Source organism: Nannobrachium achirus (genome assembly GCF_963921795.1).
Source record: "Nannobrachium achirus genome assembly, chromosome: 12".
In the NCBI taxonomy this organism is placed as follows: Eukaryota; Metazoa; Chordata; class Actinopteri; order Myctophiformes; family Myctophidae; genus Nannobrachium; species Nannobrachium achirus.
Genome location: NC_137832.1, coordinates 33,579,645 through 33,597,657, shown reverse-complemented (window position 1 = coordinate 33,597,657; position 18,013 = coordinate 33,579,645). Strand labels below are relative to the sequence as shown.

At 43.4% G+C, this 18,013-nt stretch overlaps 1 protein-coding gene across 4 annotated transcripts in view; it reads right to left on the bottom strand.

The window, feature by feature from the left end:
* LOC308296256 (membrane-associated phosphatidylinositol transfer protein 2-like) overlaps nucleotides 1–18,013 on the bottom strand; it is a 60,177-nt gene that overhangs the window by 7,354 nt on the left and 34,810 nt on the right. The window contains exons 5-18 of one of the 4 annotated variants that reach the window (XM_080739458.1): nucleotides 16,901–17,134; nucleotides 16,252–16,590; nucleotides 14,922–15,017; nucleotides 11,738–11,842; nucleotides 11,573–11,637; nucleotides 9,745–9,986; nucleotides 8,636–8,825; nucleotides 7,436–7,555; nucleotides 7,080–7,294; nucleotides 6,768–6,943; nucleotides 6,080–6,250; nucleotides 4,832–4,984; nucleotides 3,191–3,355; nucleotides 639–962 (exon numbers count right to left, since the gene is read on the bottom strand). In XM_080739458.1, the coding sequence (XP_080595584.1) occupies nucleotides 639–962; nucleotides 3,191–3,355; nucleotides 4,832–4,984; nucleotides 6,080–6,250; nucleotides 6,768–6,943; nucleotides 7,080–7,294; nucleotides 7,436–7,555; nucleotides 8,636–8,825; nucleotides 9,745–9,986; nucleotides 11,573–11,637; nucleotides 11,738–11,842; nucleotides 14,922–15,017; nucleotides 16,252–16,590; nucleotides 16,901–17,134 (2,595 nt within the window). The remainder of the gene's footprint in view (nucleotides 1–638; nucleotides 963–3,190; nucleotides 3,356–4,831; nucleotides 4,985–6,079; nucleotides 6,251–6,767; nucleotides 6,944–7,079; nucleotides 7,295–7,435; nucleotides 7,556–8,635; nucleotides 8,826–9,744; nucleotides 9,987–11,572; nucleotides 11,638–11,737; nucleotides 11,843–14,921; nucleotides 15,018–16,251; nucleotides 16,591–16,900; nucleotides 17,135–18,013) is intronic. The other 3 variants (XM_080739460.1, XM_080739459.1, XM_080739461.1) reach the window with 3 other exon arrangements.

Below are 18,013 nucleotides of genomic sequence, written 5' to 3'. Positions count from 1 at the left end.
ATTAGAGGGCACACAAGTGAGAACAAAGCTGGGAGAGCTGCTGTGAGGAGCATGAAGTGAGGGACGGATGCAACAGACCCTTGATTCTCAACCACCTAAACTTAAGGTTGTTTTCCACCTTAAACCACAATCAGCACAGATCCCAGCAGTTCTGCAGCTAGAGAAAAGGTAAGTCATTAGTCAATCTTTATTTGCCAACATAATCAAGCATGAGAGGAAGGAAAAATATGCTTGTTGTTAGAAAGCCATTGAAAACCACTACTTTAAAGTATTTATTTATGTTAATGGTGACAAACCAGCATTTCTATTTTTGTTAGTATGCTCTTAAAAGAAGATGGAATGCAGATTTGAAAAGAAATGTCTGTCAGGGGAAAAACAAGAAGATCTATGTAGTTGAAGACACCTTCAACATTATTAGAGGAAGAGGATACAATCTTGAGCACTACATTATTAAACAGAATGTAAAGGACCCATTGCAAAAGAAGTGAAGGAGATCATTATAAGCAGAGACATTTTGGAGAAAAGAAGCTATACAAGACATAGAATTTGATATAATATGAGCAGTACAAGAGGGGGGTGGGAAGAGGAAACTGTAGCCTTCCACCAAGTTAGTTAAGTTCCCTCTCTTAGAAGAGTACCTTGCTCCACTTCAGCTTGGGAGTCCAATGACACTAGGTCAGATATAGCACAGTCCAGACCAGTTGACAGGCACCTCTCAAACTGGTGAGAAGGTCTAAGACCTTCACTAATAGCTTCCGCCTCAGGCTCCAGCTCTGCCAATGGATTGTCTCCAAGATCTAGCTCTGGAGATTCAGGGGCCTCGACAGCCTTTGCTTTTCTACGGGACTTAGGAGGGCTTCTCAGGAAGAATTTGCTTTGGGCTGACAGGGCAAGTTGGGATGACAGGGCAAGTTGGGACAAAAGGCTGCTCATTTTGGACTGGTTAATTTGTGATGATTGCGCTATGGGAAAGAAAACAAAAGATATAAACCATGTGACTCATGAATGGTGGTAAAAACAGTTATGACAGTCAAAAACAGTTTGGAAAAGATGCTATTATACATATTTCTGGTTTCAATCAATAAAACAAACAGCTGCTACTAGTGCTCAGAGATGAACTTCAGAGCTGTAAAGGATGGGGAAGAGTATGCTGGTACAGTGTATAAATATGATATATTGATATTTTGAAACACTGTGGTAAAAGATGTAAAAGAGCAACGAAAGCAGTGACTTTGGAAAGACAGTCTCACATAAATCACAACAGAGAACTGGTCTTTTGGGCTGACATTTGTGATAGGGAAGGGATGATGCAGGAGTGGCTCAATCAAGCAGGTTTACATGCTTTACACACATTAGATAAATGCAGGACTCGTTCATTGCATTTACATTGAGACAGTGGGTAAGAGTTACAACAGACATTGAGTGAAAAGTGAATCTAAGCTCAAGTCTTCTTCATTACAATGTCTTGACTCTTGTAATTAAATACTGTGTAAGTGTAACCACCTGCATTCAAACCTGGGTCTCCGTCAAAGGAAACCAAACAACACCCCCAACCCCGCACTTGGTCACCCACCAGTTGCATAAATTTGTCATGCATCGTCAAGCCCATTGATCTGCAAATGTTAGCCCTTAGCTACTTAAGTATTCCCTTATGCAAAGGTCCTTAGTAGCCATTCTCCTCAGAAAATCGTAATTACCAATACCAGTCTCTTAAAAACCTCTTAAAAGTTAATTTGTGGAACATACCAGTAACACAATGGCTGAATTTGATAAACTCCTGTGAATGTTTGGCTGTGTTCTTGCTGTCACAGTAATGTTCATTATTCATCATAACTTTGTCTGCGATTAATACTACAGAAAGATTGTTAGCATTGATTTTGTCAGTTACTTCCTGCCACAATTTCGTCTTGTGCTTAGTCATTAGGGCTGTGTTAAATTACTTTGGGTAATTAGCTTCTGCTTTCCATAATCTTAGAAGAGAACTACATTCTTATCTTTCATTAAGTTTGGCTTTCTCTTTCTTTAATATCTTCGTTGTCCATTTTGGAGTAGCTAGCTTACACTGAAAATAGTGGTATTAAGTAACATTAACATTAAAAGAAGATGATGTGAGTTAAGCCTAACCATGGCCTGAATTGCACATTTGCTGTATTATGACAGTAACAATGAAAGCCTGAGGCAAGGAGACAACCTAAGAAGATTTATGTAATGCTCCGAAATGAACCACTGAGCTTAGGACATATTTTGCATAAGGGACAAACTTAAGTTTGAAAATTACGGTAGTTTATGCAACCAGTCTTCAGACATACGGTAGTTACTCTGCAACATTCACCCACCTTTGAACCCCAATGGGAAACCTGATCCCAGACAAGCCCTTGGTGTAACAACCTGGGCCCCACGTGGGAAACCAAATATCTATCTTCAGCTAAAGAGGAACCCCCCGGTCAAGGGATATATTAGGCTTCTAGGCGTCACGCAGGGCTACTCTCCGCTAAACTTATCTGAAGTTAGTGTCTCATTATGAATTAGGTTGTAACTGTTGGTAGGCGCAACACATAGTTGAGTAGCTAGCTCAATGAGTTGCTCAGAGTAAGTTGTGTGTAGTTGAGAGTGTAAGTTGTGAGAGTCAGAGTTTGGGGTTGAGTGAGTGTGTGTTAAAAAGTGCAATAGAAGAGAGGGGTAAAATAAATAAAGAGGCCAGATTGGACAGCGAACGAGAAATCAAATGAAAGAGATTACAAAGTAAAATCATCAGTGTTATCCTCAGCATACAAATGTAACCAAATGGACCTACATTTGAACACTCTCAGGGCTCTATTTTGATTGTCTTAAGTACCAGCTCTTATGCCTTAACTTAAAGGGTTGTCCATACTGTCTCTGACCACAGAACTTTTCGCCTGAATGGTCCGGTTCAACTACAAAATGACGTCACTTGCATCTTCTGAAAAGCATTACCCCGAATTAGAGTTCGGAAAGCTGCCCGTCGTAAAGTCGGAACTCACTGATGAAAAGTTAGGTGGTCGGAGACAGTATGGACAGGCCTTTAAGTTAAGGCATAAGAGCTGGTACTTCGGACAATAAAAATACAGCCCTCAAAGTTAAAATAACACTCAGGATTTTACAGTGTAGGATCAGCGTTTGTAAGAGTGAAGGCAAGAGAGAGAGATTTGGTGGTAACAACAACACTTACTGTTGGCTATGTTGGTGGCAGTGTAACTGTCTGCCATTCCTGAGACCTGGCTGGCAATGCTGGCCTCACTGGCCCTCCGTAGGCCCCGGGAGAGGGGGCCCGTTATGGGGGAGGAGGGGTACGAACTGTCCATGAAGACACCACCATGAGACTGAACAACATCCGCTATTGAGCCGAAACAAGGAGATCCCATTAGACAAAGACACAGGTAAGGGGAGCAGACAATGACGGGGGAAAGGGGTTGAGATGCAACAGCAGATGCCATGGTTTCAGCGAGTATGTGAAACCACATGGTTATACCACCTGGTGGCCAAAGCCAGATGTCTGGAGCAGATTGGGTTTCATGAAAATACAAAGTAGTGAATGAATGAAAGATCACGACTGACTGTTAATTGCTACACTTCTTTTTCCGCCTTTTCCTCTTGTGAATGAGGAAAAGCGCCACATTTAAGTGAATGTGACAGCAGCTTACTTTAGTTGACATGAGGAAAAACTGCTTGATTTTACATTATCACATGACCTTTGACCATCATCACAAGATCAGAAGCAAACACAAAGGAGCTAATCAGGGTTCAACATTTTCTACATGAGAAGCCTTCACACTTTTATGTCATTATGGAAATAATGTATAGTAGACATTGAAATATTGCTTAAAAATCACAGCACAAACACAAATGCTAGCACCTTGTGAATATGAACGAATGACGACAACAACTAAATAGATCACCACAACAACTAATGGTTCTTAGGTTTTCATCACATTTCCATATTGGGTCGTTACCTGAGAGAATTCATTAAACAGAACAGAATCAGCTATGCTCACAGCTGTAGGACTGAAGGCTGCAGGAACTACAAGCATAGCAGCCTTCAGAAAATAGCAGCCTTCAGAAAAATGTGACACCCTCAGATCCTTGTTGGAGGTCCAGTATATTCTCAGTTTGCCATAACAACAGCAATGGAAATGCTCAGAGTAAGAAACATGATACATGACATCTTTCCACTGAATGGTTCCCGGCTCAACTTAACTCGGCTCGCTTTGGTACCAGCTGCTTAATATTCCACTGTAAACAGTACCCCTTCAATGTAGCAGAACAAGAACAATGATGAATTGTCTGTAATCTCTACAGTCCAACAAAAACAGTTTCTGATTTTAGGTGATGCAGATATCAAAATCAAATCATTTCACATTTACAATGGCTGGCTTAAACGTTTATCAACAATAAATCAGGAGCTTCCATGCAATTATAGGAGAGTCCGTCATGAAGCAATGCTGCTGGTGACGGTTCCATCTGAATAGTCATTAGTCTGCAGTGTTATCACGTACCATCCACAACCTTTTCAAGTTGTGGAAAAGGCGAGTTGAGTAGAGCTGGCATGGTACCATGCATTGGAAAAGCCCCAATAGACATACACATATGACAAGTGGTGCTGTATGGACACAACATAGAACACGCACACACACACACACACACGCACGCACGCACGCGCACGCACGCACACACACACACACACACACACACACACACACACACACACACACACACACACACACACACACACACACACACACACACACACACACACACACACACAGTCAATGACACTGAGGATAGATGCAGGTGAAAGGGAGAGGCTACACACACTCCAGAGTGGCGGGTGTGGCTTTGAGGAAACTGTCCTGCCAGTTTAACACAGGTACAGGAATGCAGGTCTCGCTGATGGTCTCCTGACAGCGAAGAGACAGAGGAGGCCCGCTATCGAGTAGAAGCTGAGCGTTGCTCTGGACCGTCTCCACTAGAGAGGGAGGCGGAGGGGCAAGAGGCACAAGGGTCGGAGGTCAAGGGGTTTAGGGGATGCAGATATGGGGACAGGAAGCCAAGAGGCAGGAAAAAGAAGACAAGGAAGACAGAAACATATGTAGTAATAACAAGGAAAAGTGAATGTGAGACAAGAGAGCCCAGTTGAAATCGTGAGGGTCATTTTAAGTCTGAAAGAGTGCAAATGGAACGGGAAGAGTCAATTTTGGCACTTAAATACGTTTAATATTAGGATGTTTAAGTCACCAAACGCTGCTAGCTCTTATTCATAATAATTTCTGCATGAAGTGATTAATGTACATGATTTTTATCTTTAAAACATTATCAATATTTAAAACTTAATTAGTTAGACTTAGTGGACCTGTGGGCATACAACGACAGCTCGTTTGATTAAACCATCACAATCTAATCAATCTAAACCAAGGCGTGCAGTCATTACAGACTCTTTTCGTTTCACGATTCTACAGTTTGTTAACCTCCATGCATCTCCTCCCGATGTTCCAAATGAGTCCCTAATTCAGCATATCTACAGTATGTCAGCTATAGAAAATAATAATATTTTCTGTACATGTGAATTTCTTAATATGTTTACTGTTAAAACATTAAAGCATAAAAAGGGTAGGCCGAGGCTTCCAAACAGTAACCAACAGTGGGACTATGGACACATTTACAGTAGATGAATAAATTGCTTCACAGAAATGGCTTAAAGCACAGCAAGTAGAAAAATTCATCATTTTTCTTTGTGGGAAGGCTTTTCCATGTGTGATGGCAAGACCAACAAACAGCAATGGTAACAGGTTATGCCTAATGCATGCATCCATGGGAAACAGGACAGCGAAGCAGAATCTAGAGTTTCTAGTTGTTTCAGTCTAAAGTTACCAGTTAACAGTTTTAATGTATGTATTAAGCCTTTACGTCTGTGCACACGAAATCCACACTGTGTACATGTGAAACTTTCTGCTTAGTCATTCCTAATGAAGTGCTTTAATGTATTGGTTTGAGTGGGGCCTGTATCCAGTACGGGGCCTGTATCCAGTACGCTATTATTATTTTTTCAGTAGAAAGGACTCACCCAGTAGAGCGGAGTTGCCGTCTCCCAGGGGAAAACGCTGGTAGCGAGGCACATTGAAAGGTGGTAGAAGGTGAAACTTCTTCTCCAAGAGGGGCTCCAGGCGAGAGGCTGAGGGGTCAGCAGGATGGAACAGGTTGTACACCTGTTGGCAGGCCGGTCGCAGCAGGGCCACTAGGGGGAGACACAGAGCCAAAAGCCATGGGAGTGGACAGAATATACTCTGTGGTAGGGGTCTTCAACATTTACAGGGCAAGGACCCATTAGTTTGAAGAGAGATGAAGCAGGGACCCCCATAACCTTCCATCAAAGATTCCATTTCGTTTCATTGTTTGCCAGCACAATCATTCGGGTATTTTGGATTCATGTCAATTTCTGTTTTCAGATATTTAACCACTTGAACTGTCAATACTTCTCCCCTCTACACCAAATCTCTTTGCCGAAAATAGCCGATCTGCGAGGCGTTGTGAGCCTGTAGATCTGCTATTTTTGGCCAACGTTCTCAGAATCTGGTTAAGAATCTGGCTAAAAAGGAGATTTAATTTTTTTCTTTCTATCACACAAAGATTTGGAGGACCCCCTGTAGTAACTCTGAGGACCCCCTAGAGGTCCCGGACCCCCTGTTGAACTAAGGTCTCTGAGGCTGAGCTATAAAAGAAAATCTCCAAGAAAGAATTCGTGGTCGACTTACCATCTAACACTGGAATGACAGTTTTCCGCAAGGCCAGTACCAAGCCCAGGGGGGAGCCGAACAAGAAGAAGTCAGACACCTCAAAGTCAAACTTCCCCAGGACGCCTCCTTCCAGCATGGTGCTACTGCTGGACCTGCGTGACGTGGAGTCGTTTCGCAGAACGCTGGAATGCAAGCTGAAAGGACAACCAGGACATGAAGTTCACATCTCCTTGTGTATACCCTTCCTAAGTTATGTGTCCCTCAAACAAAAGGAACTGAATCAGTGTACTGTATGTAAACACCTGTTTATGCCTGCCCCTCAACACTCACCTGGTCAGGAAGGCCTGGTGCTGTTTTATGGTGTCCAGTTCATAGGTGGAGGAGTCGCTTCTCTTACGGGGTAGTTGCCGCCTGCCGTCGTCACTTACACTGGAGCGAGGGATGTCGATGTTACTGCGGCTGAGGTGGCGGCTGCCCTCGAGGTTAGGAGAGGATGATCCATGGCCGCTATTGATGATGATGCCAGGAGAAAGAAGGTCCTGGTCCTTCAGGGGTGAAGGAAGGAACATTTACAATGTTTTTTTTTTTTAGGTTTGATTTCATTAGTAAGAATAGTTTTGTACCAGTGAATACGAAGTTGACACGGGAGTTCTTAACACAGGCACACAGCATGGTTTTTCTCTTACCTGCACACTCACAATGCTGCCCCTACGGCTGCTGTTTTGGCTCTCGCTCACTGTCTGGTTGCTGCTGCACAGCGCGTCAAACCCTAGGATTCCTCCCACACAGTCGCCAATGAGACACACCTACAGAGGCAAAGAGTTCCTAAATGGCCAAGCACTAGTACAGTAAAACACAAACCAATGGATAACCTCCAAAAGGCATTTTGGGGAAATAACTACTACTGTTACTACTATTAATAACAAACGGTTTGATACAGTATGGTATGTGAGATTTGGGCCTCTAGATTGAGAGTGGTAAACTGGCAGCTACATTACTTGGTGCAGTTTTGGTTCTAGTTTCTGATGTGTATGTCTGTAATATTCTGACAGATAATGAAATGGAAGTAAAAGTCAGTGTTCTTGTGGTTGGTTGATCTTTTTCATTAGGCCCAATGGGCTTGAATCAATATGCTTGTTTACACATTTTGTACAGTGACCTTCAGACAAAAATGAGGAACACCTGCGATACACAGAATCAAGGCTGTACACTCGCCTTCGTGAATCACACATCAGATTATGCATAGAGAATCTACACACCCCTTTAGTCACTTTATTTACATGTTATTTATGACCAGCTTAGTGAATGAGGCCCATTGCTTTATGCTGATAACCATTTACCAACCTCAAACTAGAGGCCTCATAGACCTTTGTTCACATTTGCAAACTAGAAAAATGTGCTCGTCTGAGCACAGGTCTACTCTCCGCTAGGGCAAGGTAGTAGATGTCAATCTTAGCCAGTCAGGATGAAATATGAAAAATCAGACAGGTCCATCTTGATGACATGACATGAGGAGATGAGATGATTTTGGACGAAATCTGTAGGAGTAATAGTAAAAAGTGGTGTTTTGCAAAAATCTGCCTCCTGGTGGCGCTATAACAGGCCAATTTGGGCCAGAGATTAGCTCTCCACAGACCGACAGAGGGACACATTATCTCTCCACAGGACACACACACACACACACACACACACACACACACACACACACACACACACACACACACACACACACGGACGAAAACATAGTCTCTGCAACGCCTTCGGCCCGGCGGAGACAATAAATCCACAAACACACGACTACAGTAATTGCAGCCCAAGACACCAGTCTAGCGTGGACGGGTTCTAAGATTCCAACAGTGTGGATAGATCGCAGGGCACTACCTCACCTGTCCAGAAAAGGCTGCTCCATTCAGTGACCTTATGAAGTCAGCATACACCTGGTTGGCTCGGACGATGGCTGTAGCCACAGCCTCCTGGTACTGTGGAGAGGAGGTGGCCAGAAGAGGTAGCGCTGCAAGAGGGATGTGGTCCTGACTGTTGGACAGACAGCCCACGTCATAGCTGTATGGGCTGAGGCTGCAGCACATGAACAAAGAGAATACAATTCTACTTAGTATAATAACAATTACTATAAAAACTAGAAATACTGTTTCTAAGAAACAGTGTGGGCTTGCATGGAACACCATGTATGGGCACAAAGATCTACCCTTTGGCTGCTCCTCATTGGCTAAGGGCCATGCCTTTGTACTGTATTTTATTGAGGAGAATAACCTTGGTCTATAAAGTTTTGGTATACTAACCTGACTTTCGCAAGATGGTTTGCAGCATTGCGTATGCCTGCATAACGCTCTGCTTTACCATCTGGGCTCGGTCCAGCACAACCGATGTAAGGGGCGGGCCATTTTTTCAAATTCTAAAGCAGGTGATTGGATATGGCCGTGCCAACTCCAACCACTCATATTGGCCTGTCTGCATGACGTTGCACCCAGAATCCGCCTCCTGGGTTTCCACGTGGTCTGCAATCAGACTCTATTGGCTCAGAGCCGCTCAGAGCCCGCCCATAGCTGCCGCTGATTGGTCCGGCCCGGGACTTTACGAGTGTTATCAACTGTGCTGGAGCGAGCCCAGATGGTAAAGCAATGCATAAGCAATGCTGCCACCATCTGGCGAAAGTCAGGTTAATAACATACTGGTCTCGAGCACACGTGTTGTTGTTATTTATATCAGGTCGCACTTGTTGGTGGTGATGTCACCAAGAAAGAACGCTGCTCCTCATTGGCTAAGGGCCCTGCCTTTGTACTGTCGGTAATTTTTCTTTTGTGGAGAATAAACATGACCCAGAAAGATTTGGTATAACATACTGGTCTCGCCTTTCAGCGAGCCCACAATGAAAATACGTAATGAAATCCATCAATCAATAAATCAAATCAATAAGTATAAGCAGCCAGCTAATAGAGATTTCAGACATTCGGTTATCGGGTGTGTGTGCCTTTACTTTGACACCAGGGAGAAGGCTTCGGCGCAGATGGCAGGACAGGGCACCAGGCGGAGGGCGATCCTTCCCAGAGCGGTAGGGTAGTGAACCTGCATGACGGTGTCAAACGCTGTGCTGATGGTGTTCACATCAGCCTGCTTACTGTTCTGATCCCCCCCTGGATCCAGGATGTTCCCTCCATGGAGAACCAAGATCAGCACATGGATCTTGGAGGGCTGCAAACACTGCTGGGAGGAACCATCCTGACAACAGGGAAATGAAGGAGGTGTTGTTGGTTGATGGGCTTGCTTCAAACAGGGCTATAGTATTATCCACATTGGCACCCTGGCATCCTTATAGGCAAACATTAAAAACAGGGCTCAAGTGATAAAAAAACAAACCATGCTCATTACAGCTACATTTACGGTTACGGTTACATGCTCACTGAATGACAAAAAAGAAAAGAAAAACACACACGGCGGATGCTTGTAAGACCTCTGTGTGCATGTGTGTGTGTGGGGGGGTGTACTTTTCATGCTAGACCTGCTTAGGGATGAGTATCATTAGGATTTTATCGATACCGATTTTGCTAATCAATTCCGTTCTTATCCTACTTGGAACCAAATTTCGATACCCAACCCCACTCCTCCAGATAATATAAACCTCCCCTGCAGGTGTCCAACTGTTACCAGTATAATTTAATGAGGATATGGTGATTTGCAACACCTGCTAGTGGATATACAGTGAATATAAATCATTAGCCACTCTAGTCTATCCAGTATGCCTGTTCCACTCTCATTTTTGCACCAGGAAGACTGGGACATGATACAATAACAGCACAGAGCCAACCATTATTGCACCTGGCCAACGATTCCATCAAGCAAACAATGACATTACCTCCCATAGACAAATGGATATACATTACCATACTCACATTAAATAGAGGGAAACAATGTGCAGTTTTGCCATCTTTTACCCAAAACTCCACATTTTTACAGACCGCACGGTTCACTCCACGTCACAGCTACAAGTACAAGGGAATTTCACACAGGGAGGTGAGGTTTGAGGAGCAGATGGGTTGGACTAGGGCAGGGCAGGGCAATTAGCACTGGGTCTGTTAAAGGGGTCTGTGTGGATCTACTTTAGCCCACAATGCAATGGGCCAGGAAGTTTACTTACTGACTGGTGTCTGGTTACGGTGATGATGGGAATAGTGGAGCTATCGGCTTGGCCGCTAACAGAGCCACGCATCTGAACACAAGAGGACAGAGATGCTGAGGGAGAGGCTGGTCTCCAATCCCCCAGTCTTATAGTCTCATGCAGTTTCCTGATCTGGACAATCTAAGTCTGCACTTAGTTTTTACTGCCTTACTGTGAGTGGTCTCTTTCTAATAGATATTTTCTCAGCTGTGGTAAATAATAGGTTTCTAATAGATATTTTCTCAGCTGTGGTAAATAATAGGGAACCTTAAATTGACCTTAAATAAGCACACCAGTAAGATGGCGAGAAGCAACTGTGCTGCAACATCAGAGCTTCTTAATACGGCACAGTTAAAAAGCAAGAGTTAAACTAATCTGGCTGGTCGAGTCATCATTGTGATGTCAGAACAGGTCAGCTATATCCATATCTGCAGTCTGTGAGGTCAGATGTAGAGGTATTGGCCAGCTCCATATATGGAAATGTCTTGGCTATGGAGCGTGACATGAGGCATGACTCACGGACGGACATCACCTAATGTCTAAAGGCTTTGTGAAAAACGACGAGACACTGTGCAACTCTGTGCAATCATTAAGGTTGATGGGCTGAAAAAAGAAAAAACCCTGTTGGTTAGAACAGCATGACACTTACTTCATCTAGTCTTTCCTCACTGGCTGATCGTTCATAATTCACTGCCATTTCCTTATACAGCTCACCTGCAAAGACAAACACAGTCAGAGACAAAGGCTGATATTATGTAAAGCCTAATCGACAATGGTCTCCTATCATTCTGGAACACTTGTGTTGTGTCATTACCAGATGTTCCCTCGTCGTCCCCAGCCTCTATCTTGTCCATGAGGTCATTTGAATTCCACTTGGCTATCTCTTTGGGAAAGACTTCCTCGTTGTCTGAGAAGTCTTCTGCGAATGGGAACACAAGACATCAGGTCAAGAGCCATTGGAAATTAAGTGTGACTGTCATTTGTGCAATTACTGACTGGGTACCTGTGTTGATTTAAATCCAAGAGTTCACAAATGTAACCCTGGCCTGTCCATTTTGTTACATTTGTACACTTTTGGAGTTAGAAAAGGATAACTTAACACTGAGGATTAAAAGGTGTATTGGGCAGTGTTCTCTGTAACCTGAATACTGTTAAGATATACTCTATTATATATTGTCTCAATAAAAATTCTTAAGCAGCCCAGCTGCATTGGATGGTTGAATGGTGTCCACAGACATTTCTGCAGTGTCTTGTGAAATGTCTTATGAAAATGTGTCAATATGTTGTCTCCTCAAACGCCAGCGTGATCTCCAACTCACAAAATAGTTACGTCAAATGAAAAAGTAGGGATTAAATATGACTTGTTTATTCCATTCATAACTAGATAACTGTGATCCTTTAGAGTCCAGAGGCTTTTAAAAGATGAACAGAGATTTATTTTAATCCCCCAGTGCCAAGTCTCACAGGCCTGCGACTACAGTATATTACAAGACAGAGGAAAGAATAATGGATAATAATAAATATAAATCAGTATTATTTGACATAAATTTGATCTGTCATTAATTTCAGGAAAACTAAATATTGCATCAAGTAAAACAAAATCAAGGTATCTGTCCTAAGAGTATCTCCACTGGTATTTTATTTTATTTTTATGAACAGAATATTATTTACAATGTCTATACCGGTACTTATATTCTGTTTCATGTACACAAAATGGAAAAGCATGACTAGATGCCATTTATTCAAATCGTTATAATGTTCCGTTATATAAGGAAATGTTGAGGATTTGAAAGGCTTAAATCTTTTGAATACTAATGAATCTTCTTTGTATTTTATGGCCAATGTCTGTTTCTCTGAAATGTGGCCACCAGTTTACTATAGTCTCCAGCAAATGAACCATTCTCAGATTAGCGTTCAAGTTGCTTTCCTAGATATTACAGTACTTATGTACAAGTTTACCAGACTTTAAAATAAATTAAAACGTAATTTAAGCGTGTACCAGCATAATCAACTTTCTTTTTTGGGCTTTTATGCCTTTATTGATAGGACAGTAGACTGACAAGAAATGGGGGGAGAGATAGGGAGTTACACGTGGCAAGGGTCGTCCGGATCGGGAATCGAACTGACAACGCTGCCAGGCATCCATGTCTATGTGGCAATGCCTAAGTGGTATGCGCCTGGACCGGTAGGCCAGCGGGCACCCCCGCATAATCAACTTTCAAGGGAATGTGTCTTAGAGAAAGGAATGTTTGTATAAAACCATTACTTATCACAAGAACCACTACACCGTAAAATCCTCAAAATTCATTTATCCATTTCAACTCTGCGTTAAATTAAAACTGTATTTTACTTATCCACCACTGTATCAAGAATCTAGTCACAACAGAATGTGACCCTGCAGGTTGTTGCTGCAATCCTCTATCACGTTGGGACAAGCTAGATGCCTCTAAATCCTTATCTTATGGATGGATAATGTAAGAGGTCAAAAACAACTAGAGCTTGTAGTGTTTATCAAAGGCAACCTCTGCTACATGATCATATCTTATGATTGTTTGTCAACACTTGCTGCCTTTCGTCTATTCACCAAGACACATAACAGAGTGCTGTCCCTTTGTCTTGACTGTACAGCAAGTCGCTGAAACAGGGTCCTTTTTCTACTGTAGGGGGCTTGTACATTTACTGTGCTTAATCCAGTTGGTGGAGTTGTTTTCACTATTGGAAGGATGCTACATGGAACAGTTATAAAATAACTCAGATGGGTGCTTATGCAACATAACAGTTATAATGACCTTTAACGTGCTACTAAGTGATATGGCAGGGGTATATTCATGTAGTTAAACGATTATTGTGAATGTCTGGATGAAGCGATGTTAAAGTCATGTACTGTAAACTGTTATACATCCATCCATCCATTCAATCCACGTAGATGCAAATGTTGGAATATATAAAAAAATAAATGAGACCATGAATCCTGTTGAATTAATTTGCAGTCATACATAATGTCACATGCACAGTTTTATTGCAGTTCAAAGAGATGAAAGCTGGAAAAAATCAGCATCATTTTAAGAAATAACAAAAAGTATACATGATTTTATTACTGTTTTAGCATCATAACCAAAAGGTGTGTGAAATCATCCTTCAAAGGGCACATTTTGCGGATTGACATCTAGCCCGGTAATATAATAAATAATAAAGAACTAAAATTACACATTCTCAGCATATTCTAGAATCCATATACAGTACAGCGCGTGGTAGGTAGCATAAGCAGCGGAGGAGGATGTTGTCCAGGCAGGGCTTTCAGGACAAAGTCACCCGGCCCCGCGTCCTCTCAGAGGCTCATCCAGGACAGAGCCCACGTGTCACATCACCCCACCTTATTTCAACTGCAGGCCCAAAGAACGATGGGTCTCTGGGTAGCTTAAGAAATGATCTGTATTAAAGAGATGCATGCAGAGTCAGGGGGGGAGAAGGGAGCAAGCGGGTCTTGGTGGGGAGATGGAAACACCGCTAACACTCTAGTGCAGGGGTCTTCAACGTTTTCAGGCCAAGGACCCCTTAGCTGAGAGAGAGATGAAGCAGGGACCCCCACAACAGATAGTTTTGTTTGACAGCACTATCATCAGCGTATTTTGGATTCATGTCAATTTGTGTTTTCAGATGTTTAACCACTTGAACCGTCAATACTTAATAAACTTGACCTTTCACTCTCTACTTAGTCTGTTCTCTCCCCCCCTCCCCCCCACACACCTAACCTCTTTGCCGAAAATAGCCGATCTACAAGAACACAACGCCTCGTGCTGCGAGGCGTTGTGTGCTTGTAGATCGGCTATTTTTGGCCAGAGTTCTCAGGATATGGACACTAGGGTTCAAGTGGTTTGTATTAGAAAAGGAGACAAAGATTTGGAGGACCCCCTGTAGTAACTCTGAGGTCCCCCTAGGGGTCCCGGACCCCCTGTTGAAGACCCTCGCTCTAGTGCACATATCATAAATGAAGTTACCATGAGCGTCAAAGAACTCCTCTTCCGAGCTGTCCTCGGAGTCCCTCGCTATGCTCTGCATCCTCCACTCCGAGATGCTGTGACGTGAAGGGCTCGCTGACGCACATGAAGACAGGAGCATAAAGAATTCCAGTTATTTCGAGAATGTTCCAAAAAAAGAAAGCCAGTTAATTCGGGACATGGGCATCTGTCTACACACACACACACGCACGCACGCACGCACACGCACGCGCACGCACACACACACGCACGCACGCACACACACACGCACGCACACCATTCTGTGTATACTACAAAAAAGCATCACAATATCCTAGCTCACAAACATATAACATTGTGTTATACGATAAATGCAACAGTCTCTGTGGTTACTTTATCCCAGATGGACTGCATGGTGGCCAAGGAGCAAGCATAAAAGAGAGTTTCACAGACGCGCTACAAGCTCACTGACAGTCAATTACTGTCCAGAAAGAAAGACAAATGCTGGGCTAAAAGTAGGCCATGTCTTTCAGATATCTTTCTTGTAACCCTTGTATATCATTAGCATCGATGGGAACAGAAGGTAATTTAGAAAGCCTTTGCCGTGCTGGATGCTGTTAGGGGCAGGTTGGTGAGAGAGGGGGCACAGCTGTGGCTGTCAGCGTACAGAGTGGACGAGCAGTGGTCGAGGGGAGGGTTACTGTGAGAGCACCTCAGCCCTTTCTGAACTGTGATGTCAACACGGCAGATAAAATTAGCCCTGTGAAGGAGAGCCACGGGGGGGTTATAACTTAGGGAAGGGTGTAAGAGGTCGGACCAGGGTCCAGGTGGGAGGCAGGAAGAATGGCAGGAAGAATGGTGCTCTGTGGTGGGGGTGACACCTGTTCTGTCAGATGAGTGTGTCAGGACATGTGTTTCGTGACGTCAATATGAGAGCCAAAAATGACCCAGGTGAGTGCTTTCAAGTTGTAGGGGTGAAATGAGGCAGACTGGACAGCACAATAAATGTAAAGAGTCAAACCATAACAAAATTGTATTACAAATCTAATTATAAGGATCTTGGGGTCCACAGGGTAACGGCAGGGCTCCATTGTGGATCTTGGACTGATGGTGTATAACATCAGTCATCTAGGACATCAGTTATCTATGACATATCTGACAAATTTGGAGTCAATAATTGCATAATTTATATAATGTATTCACTGTAAACAGGCAGGGCTAAATAAAAGCCTAATTAATGAATTAATTGTTGTGAATGCATAATGAACGCGGTTTGATGCAATGTTTCAGCACCGCACATACAGTAGATGGGTGATGACATTAACAGGGTGAAAAATGGCCCTCTCCTCACCTCCTCTCTTTGATGAGCGGGAGGATCTGGAGGAGGTGGACCACTGCTTGGTGAGCGCACCTCGTGCATGGAGAGTCTCTCCTCCCGGTCTGACCGCTGCCTCCTCCGCTTCCATGCCGCTGATGGCCTCCTTGGCCTCCTGGGCCTTGTCCGGGGACGGCGCGCCTCCTCCGTTGGCCTCGGTGGCCTCCTCGGCCTGGCTGAACTGGGCCATCTTGGTGGCCAGGGCCAGCTGGGTCTCCAGCTCCAGCTGCCGTATGTCCTCGATGGTCAGCCCGTACCACTCGTCCTGCCAGCACCAGGCCTGCCGGTGGGCGCGGACCATCACTTTCCTCAGCCCTTGGGGAGATTAAGAGGAGAAGTGATCTTGTTAACCACTAATATTTCTACATTATTTTGAAAATAGTCAACGCACAGTCAAGCTCACACCGCGTCACACAGATTGGAGATCGGTAATTTGCTCCAGCTTGGGGCGCCAGGATTAATGTGGTCATGGCTCATTTATTATCATAGGCCTACTATTATTTAATTATTTATTCATACAAAAGTGATGATTCAACTGACAATGTATAGCTGAAAGTACGTCACTTCTGTCGATCGACAAAGCGTAGTATAGACGACTGTGTGACTCTGAAGAACCCATACGCACCTACATCATGGATGAACCGTTCGATCTTGGACTGCATGCCCCAATAGCGGAACTCCACCTTGCATAGTTTGTAGGCACACATGATGGGGGTCTTCCCTGGGTTGTTGTTGTACTCCTCTATCCAGTCGTCCTGCAGGGGGCCCCTCTGGGTCTTCACAGACGTGTAGAGCCGTGGGTCCTCCTCGGCCTTGTACTCATGAGTGGCGATGGGATCTGTCACTATGTCAATGGGGTCTGACAGAAATAGTTTAAAGTCAGAACATGACAAGGAGCAACGTGTGTTTTTTTACTGTGTTACTATTAACATATATCACTATTTTTGGCATATCATATAGGCAAACCTTTTATTCTTTTATTGTGAAAATAGCTAATCTTCAAGCTGTTAGACTGGCTATATTTTTGTGTGACACCGTCATACGACAAAGTATAAAGGTGTTTAGGCTCATGTTGATCAAACAAAAGCTTTCCCTTTGAATTTCAGTGTGACCAGGAAGATTAAAGTAATACTGCAAGTCATATGTAGCAATGGAAAAACACTGATGGTGAACAGTGTAGGCCTAATCGGGTCACTTGCCACATGCCCTAAAACCATGAGTCTGAGCAGTGTCACTGTGACAAGCTTATATTAATGCCACCAGCAACTGGGAACATGGGTGTAGTGTCAACAAACAGCCACAAGTAAGTGGGCCTTAACTGATGCTTGAGTTAAGATAGAAAAGGTCATTCATCACCAATCCTTGAATAACATGTCTTTAACGCAACCCTACTGGCCTGACAGTTTGATTAACTAGCATACTGTAGGTGGAGGAAATTGCTTTCTGTAAAAGCTCTCCAGTACAAACTATGTGACATTACTGTTGACTATAATTGAACATGATCTGCTTAAAAGGGGTGTAAGTGTGTTTTAGTATTTAAAAAGAAAATCAATCAAACAAACAAACAAAACAAAAAAAGTGTCAAAAGCTCATTGCTCATTGCTATAGTGTTTGTTCAGTAACGGTTCTCCTTATCTCACCAGCTCTTTAGTAAACAGAAAATATATTTTCAGGTCAGGATACAAATGTTATCCAATCAGGAGAGAGAACCTATAATAATTATTGTTTATCAGCTTCA